General features: G+C 33.9%; 1 protein-coding gene across 1 annotated transcript; it reads left to right on the forward strand.

The window, feature by feature from the left end:
* The first annotated feature begins 2,525 nt into the window (after positions 1-2,525).
* Positions 2,526-6,110, forward strand: YUC4 (Flavin-binding monooxygenase family protein). The gene is made up of 4 exons (XM_028238843.2): positions 2,526-3,565; positions 4,114-4,362; positions 4,447-4,572; positions 5,595-6,110. The coding sequence occupies exons 1-4, from the start codon at positions 2,930-2,932 to the stop codon at positions 5,832-5,834; spliced, it is 1,251 nt and encodes a 416-aa protein (XP_028094644.1). The 5' UTR covers positions 2,526-2,929; the 3' UTR covers positions 5,835-6,110.
* The last annotated feature ends 221 nt before the right edge of the window (positions 6,111-6,331 follow it).

Below are 6,331 nucleotides of genomic sequence, written 5' to 3' on the forward strand. Positions count from 1 at the left end.
TGTGCCGGAAACCTCTCCGATGCCTAAGTCAGAAAACTTGACAAATAGACAAAGTTCTAAGTTCTCAGAAAGATTGTGTTCAATTACCTCCCCCAAGGTGATGCTTGTAGGCTTTTATAAATTTCCCGTGGCACAATCCTGGTAGGACTTGTATTTCTCCATGCAGAGTCCTTCTAGGATTCATACTCCAAAGGATAATGCTTATCCTTTTACACCCTCCCCCACTGCTTAAACCAAGTGGGATGGTTTTCTCCATAGCCGAACTACCACACGACCGAAATAACACTGGCTATGCTGAGTCACAGAGAAGGCCGAACTATCCTTAGCTCGGTCTTCTCTTCTAACTCATTACTTCGGCTGCCCTTGTTCAACCTTGGTGCGTTTAGATCAAACTTCCAAGTAGCAAGTTCTGACTGACCTAGCCAGAGTATGTCATGACCGGACTAACTCTGAGACCGGCCTAACTCCGAGTTGCCTCTGGACCGGAGTAGCTTTACTCCTCCTTGGGCCGAAGCAACTATCTTTTCTTGAGCCGGAATACACTCATCTCCTTGGGCCGAAGTAACATTGTCTCCCCAAGGCCGGAGTAACCTTGCCTTCTAGGCCGGAGTTTTCAGTACGGCCTTTTTACCTAGTCCTCTACGTTTTGGGCCTCGAAACCCAACTCGAAGCTCAGCCCAATTTTTCCCAAAAATTACCCTCTCACCTCTCTCAGCCACATTTTTAGGGAGGGTAATAGAGTTGCAGATAAGTTGGCAAACATGGGCGTGGCTCAACATGATCATGTAGTAATCTTAGAGGAGTCACCAGAAGATGTAATGATTGGAGTTGCTATTGTGAGGGGCTAATCCTGTAGTAGTTGTAATATTACTTTGAACTGCCATATGATCTTTATTTCTGTTGAATAAAAATAAAAATAAAAAACTATCGTAATTGATAAAATTTAACCAAGAGTGTTTTGCTTCCTCTCTTTAATGACAGGACTTATAAATCGACATTTGTATTGGATATTATACGAGAAACTTAGAACATATGTCATTTGTGTAATTGAAGTAAGGTGTTTTTTTTTATTTTTCATTCTTGATAGCCTAAACTGGTAACTTGGTAAGACATGAGTTTGATTGCCAAAATTATGGAATCACGAGCCAAATAGTTAGGAAATAAAAAAAAAAATTGTCAAAAATTTTACTCATACTATTATAACCTGTTTAGATCGAGTGATTTGGTGCAAAATGATAAGAATTGAAGCGGGAGAGAATTTTTTTTTATCATGTTTGGTAAATATATGTGAGAAATTGTGAGAGCCCCTTTAATTTATAAATTTAATTTCTTTTAATTAGTAGTGAAGTTTGATGAGAAACAAATTGATTAGTTGTATATTTTTTATTACCAATAACACCCATTAAAATGCAAAGAAATAAAATGAAATTCAATCCAAATCCCATATGATAAATTTTGCGATCTTACTCATCCAAATACCATAGTGAGGTAATATAATTTTTTTTTTCTTGCAATTGAAATGAAGTGTAAGCGTGTGATCTATAATCAATTTTATGTAACAGGACCTATACTTATCATTTAATATTTTTTTGAACTGCCTATCAATTGAATCATAAGAGATGATATAATAAGAAATGACAAACAAAAAATGTATATAAAATTTTCGTGCTTTAATGTTAACTTCTCACTTTAAAATAAAATATTTTTAAATATGAATTTATTTACAAAAAATAGATATTATCGCACTATTATTACTGTTGTGTGAATTTTATGTCTAAACAGTGTACTATATGGTTTGAATCATTCATTTTATGAAGATTTTTATCTCCTTTTGAAATACTGTGATACTTTATATTATATTAATATGATATTTTATCGATTTTGCAATGAAAATTTTCTTCACAATTTAAAAAGTAAAAAAAAAATTTGTAGTAGTGATTTGGCGCGTGTTGACCAATACCACAAAAGTGTGACTGAGAGATGAATTCCTCTCCATATAAATTTTTTCTCCTCTTAGCCAAACACATTTAAGCCTCGTTTGACAATTGAATTTTTTAGTTAAAAAGTCAAAAAGTTATTAAATTAGTCAAAAAGTCAACAACTCATATCAAAAAGTTAAAGATTCTCTTTCCTCTCTACTTTTTGCACAATTTTTCGTAAGAAGTTAAAAAGTCATCTCAAACATATTAGTTTTTTTTAACTCATATTTTAGCCAAATAACCAAAAAGTTACTAAATTAGCCTGTTTCCAAACGAGGCTTTTGCCTCCGTTTAGAAAGTGGACTGGTTTTTTGACTTTTTAATTTTTTTTGACTATTTTAGTCTGGGCTAAAAAGTTTGGTTTGATAAGGACTTTTTGACTTTTTTAATTTTTTTTGAGAAAAGAATGTAATGATTATAAGTTGAACGTGATATTTTATTTGTTGTGACTAAAATAACCTATTTTATCTTTTGTGACTAAAATAATCCCAAACCTCTTTACCAAACGAAACTTTAAATCTTCTCTTTCCCCCATTGCCATAACACAACCCCAAAATCGAAGGAAAACCAATCCTTTCCTTAACCTTCACGCATCCATTACATTTCTCTCTTTCTCTCGCTCTCTCTCTCTCTCTCTCCATAAAAACTCTTTGCTTTTCAATCAATATCTCTGCATTCTATGCATTTATTTATAGCCCTCACAACACCCTCGCATTGGCTGCTCATTGATTCTAAATCCACAAAACTCTCTCACTCACTCAACTTACCCCTTCCAATTTCCACTCCATGCACCACAACAACACACTTTCTCGAGAAAACACGGGAAAAAACAGAGCTTTACACACAGAAAACACAGGGGAGTTAAAAGAAAACAGAGGAGGCTTTTCTTTTCTCTTACATTACTTTCTTTCCTTTCCTTTTCTTTCCTTTTTCTTGGGTGGTTCTTCCACATGAATTCTTGCAAAGAAAAAGTGGGTAATCAACAGAAACAAGTTTGGATTCAAGGACCTATCATAGTAGGCGCTGGACCATCTGGTCTAGCAGTCTCGGCTTGTCTCAAGAACAATGATGTACCTTCTTTGATTCTCGAAAGATGTGATTGTTTAGCTTCTTTATGGCAACAAAGAACCTATGATCGTCTCAAACTTCACCTCCCCAAACAGTTCTGTGAGCTTCCCCTGTTTGGTTTCCCAGAAAATTTCCCCAAATACCCAACTAAACGCCAGTTCATATCGTACGTAGAGTCATATGCTGAACACTTTTCAATTGCTCCAATGTTCAATCAAGAAGTGGAGAGAGCTGAGTTTGATCATGGAAATGGGGTTTGGAGAGTTCAAACTCAAGATTGTGAGTATATTTCAAGGTGGTTGATCGTCGCCACGGGCGAAAATGCCGAGCCTAGTGTACCTGAAATTCAGGGGATTGAGAGGTTTGAAGGGACTATGGTGCATACAAGTTTGTATAAGTCTGGTTCTGAATTTACAAACCAGAGGGTATTGGTTGTTGGGTGTGGAAATTCTGGTATGGAGGTTAGTTTGGACCTGTGTAGGCACAAAGCAAGCCCTCATGTGGTGGTTAGAAGCACTGTAAGTTCATTCTACTGTTTCCAATTTCAAGTACATTTGTTTTGTGTTTTTTCTCTCTTTTTATTTTTTATTTTTTTTAAGGTCAATTCTTCTTTCTGGGTATGCATTAAAAACAATTTTGGGCAGTTGAAACCACTTTAAAGTTTATTTTCTTTTTTTTAAAAAAAAAAAAATTCTCCTGCTAAAAGCGCTATTTGGCTCAACAGTAAGACTTTCTGTTAAGATTGTGTGCATTTTATCCTTTGAATTCTTTGTGGATAAGTTTAGAATCCCCATTTTTACAATTCTATTCATAAGGGTGTTATTTGAATAGACAATGCGACATACCTAAAAAAATTTATTCAGAGAAGTACTCAGAAAATTACACCAATGGATCACATTCATTCTGGTTTAGGATAATTTTTTACGTACAAATTCTGGGTACATATCATCTTTGTATTTGATTTAATGTTTTTAAGGTTCCCATAATACATTTTATGTGTAAGTGTGTGCACTGTACAATTTTCTTGTGATTATACCTAATTGTTTGGTCAATTTTGTCGTTTTAGGTTCATATTTTGCCTAGGGAGATGTTTGGGTTCTCAACATTTGGAATAGCAATGGCACTTCTTAAATGGCTACCTCTAAGACTAGTAGACAAGTTCCTCCTACTTGTGGCCAGCTTCACCTTAGGCAACACAGACAAGTTGGGCCTCCGGCGGCCCAAAACCGGCCCCATTGAGCTAAAAAATGCCACTGGAAAAACCCCGGTGCTCGACGTTGGAGCATTGTCACAAATAAAATCCGGTAAAATCAAGGTAAACCAAACATACCCTTAAAAAGATCTCACATTTTTTGTGCCTATTCTGCAAAATTTAGCTAATTTTGTTAATGGATTGTAGGTGATAGAAGGTGGAGTGAGAGAGATAACAAGAAATGGAGCTAAGTTCATGGATGGACAAGAGAGAGAGTTTGATTCTATAATCTTAGCAACTGGGTACAAGAGCAATGTGCCTTGTTGGCTCAAGGTATGTCTTTATTTATTTTTTAGTTTTATCTTATTGTCAATCTTAAGTCACTTTCATTCTTACACATACACTGCCCTACAAAACATTACATATTCTCTTATACTAAAGGGAAAATGTGATGGCATTTGTTTGTACTATTCTCACTTCTTGAAATTTTTCGGTTTAGTGTGATGATGTGTAACTATCATGATATATATTCTTATTTTCTTAGGATGATTGGTTTTCAAGAAATGACACCTAAAAAGTGTTCATTTTGCTCTTTTCTAGAGAGAATCAAAATTTTAAAAATGTTTTCAAGTGTTCACCATTTATCCAAATATTCTTTCACTTAAATTTATGGGTTGTTATCAGATCGCAAAAACAAAAAGAAAAAAAAAAGATAAAGAAAAAATAAGAATAGAAAGTGTTGTTTTCATATATTTTACTCATTTTCACTTCACTAAGCCCTAATTGTTTATGTGGTTCATGAATCATGATTCAAGTATGTGTGTAAATGTTAATTATGACAAAAATACAATTGAAATGCCCTTGTTCTATAGTTTTGGGGCTTATTAAGTTATTACTTACATAATAAGTTAAAGATCCTCCATCCTTAAATAATTTTATTACCTTATCTTAATTCACTCATAGTCATTGGATAATGTCTTTAAATAACTCTATTACCTTGTCCTAATTCACTCATAGTTATTGGATCATGTGAGAATCTCAAAACATCCAATAGTTGTGAGCGAATTGATAACTTAAGTGAGTTGAACATGAGTGTTCCATTATAAGGTAATTTTTGGAGGTTTCATCTTCGACTATCACAGAGCGCAAAACATTGGATATAACTAATAATCGTGATTTGTGAGTAATTGAGTATACTTTGAGTCTATTCATAAGACCGTGTACTTAATGACAAAAATTGAGCTCTTCTCCTTGATAAATAGAATTAAGAACTATATATATTTTGTGTGTGTGTGTGTTTTGGGTTAACTAGTGGATTCAATTTATAATTTGTTTATGGAATGATGAAAATGCAGGGTAGTGATTTCTTTACAGAAGAAGGGATGCCCAAAACACCATTTCCAAGGAGTTGGAAAGGAGAGAATGGATTGTACACAGTTGGGTTCACAAGAAGAGGACTACTTGGCACTGCATCAGACTCCTTCAACATTGCTAGAGACATTGCTGATCAGTGGAGTAGAATCAAGGACTGCAATAACATTTCTTGTTCCCAAATTACCCTCCAAAGATTGAGAAAAGAAAACTATTGGAAATAACAGAGAATCTATATATGTATGTATGCATATGTAGGGTTATTTTCAGAGGGTTTATGGTATATTATGGGCCTTTTTCTTTTTTTTTCTTTTTTTTAACTTGTTATTCTCCACTAAGCAGAACCTCTGTTTTGATTTTCACCTTCTTGTTCTTTCTGTTTTTTTTTTTTTTTTTTTTTTTTTTTTTTTTTTTTTTTTGGTCTCAGTTGTAAATCAATCAATTTTGCATGGAGGTCTGCCTAACCTTCTCTTATGCAGTAATGGTTCTTAGCCTTGTATTATACAATTCTTGAATAGAATATTGTCTCCTGGTATTCCACTTTCAAGATGTGGAACATATATTTTTAGGTGAATTGCACTATTTATCTATTTAGTTTGAGTGAAATTTTATTACGATCATTGTAGTTTTAATTTCATCAATTTAAACCTTGGATTTTTAATTTTGTTTCAATGCAATCCTTTCGTCAATTGTCGTTTAACATTTTTTTAATGGAAAAACA

Source organism: Camellia sinensis, chromosome 11 (genome assembly GCF_055761805.1).
Source record: "Camellia sinensis isolate YWXY chromosome 11, ASM5576180v1, whole genome shotgun sequence".
Classification (NCBI taxonomy): domain Eukaryota; kingdom Viridiplantae; phylum Streptophyta; class Magnoliopsida; order Ericales; family Theaceae; genus Camellia; species Camellia sinensis.

What these genes read in the sequence shown, in the direction of transcription:
- YUC4 (XM_028238843.2), top strand. Translation starts at nt 2,930, where the DNA reads ATGAATTCTTGCAAAGAAAAAGTGGGTAATCAACAGAAACAAGTTTGG. An exon ending in ATGTGGTGGTTAGAAGCACT is followed by an intron (nt 3,566 to 4,113) that starts GTAAGTTCATTC and finishes TTGTCGTTTTAG; the next exon opens with GTTCATATTTTGCCTAGGGA. An exon ending in ATGTGCCTTGTTGGCTCAAG is followed by an intron (nt 4,573 to 5,594) that starts GTATGTCTTTAT and finishes ATGAAAATGCAG; the next exon opens with GGTAGTGATTTCTTTACAGA.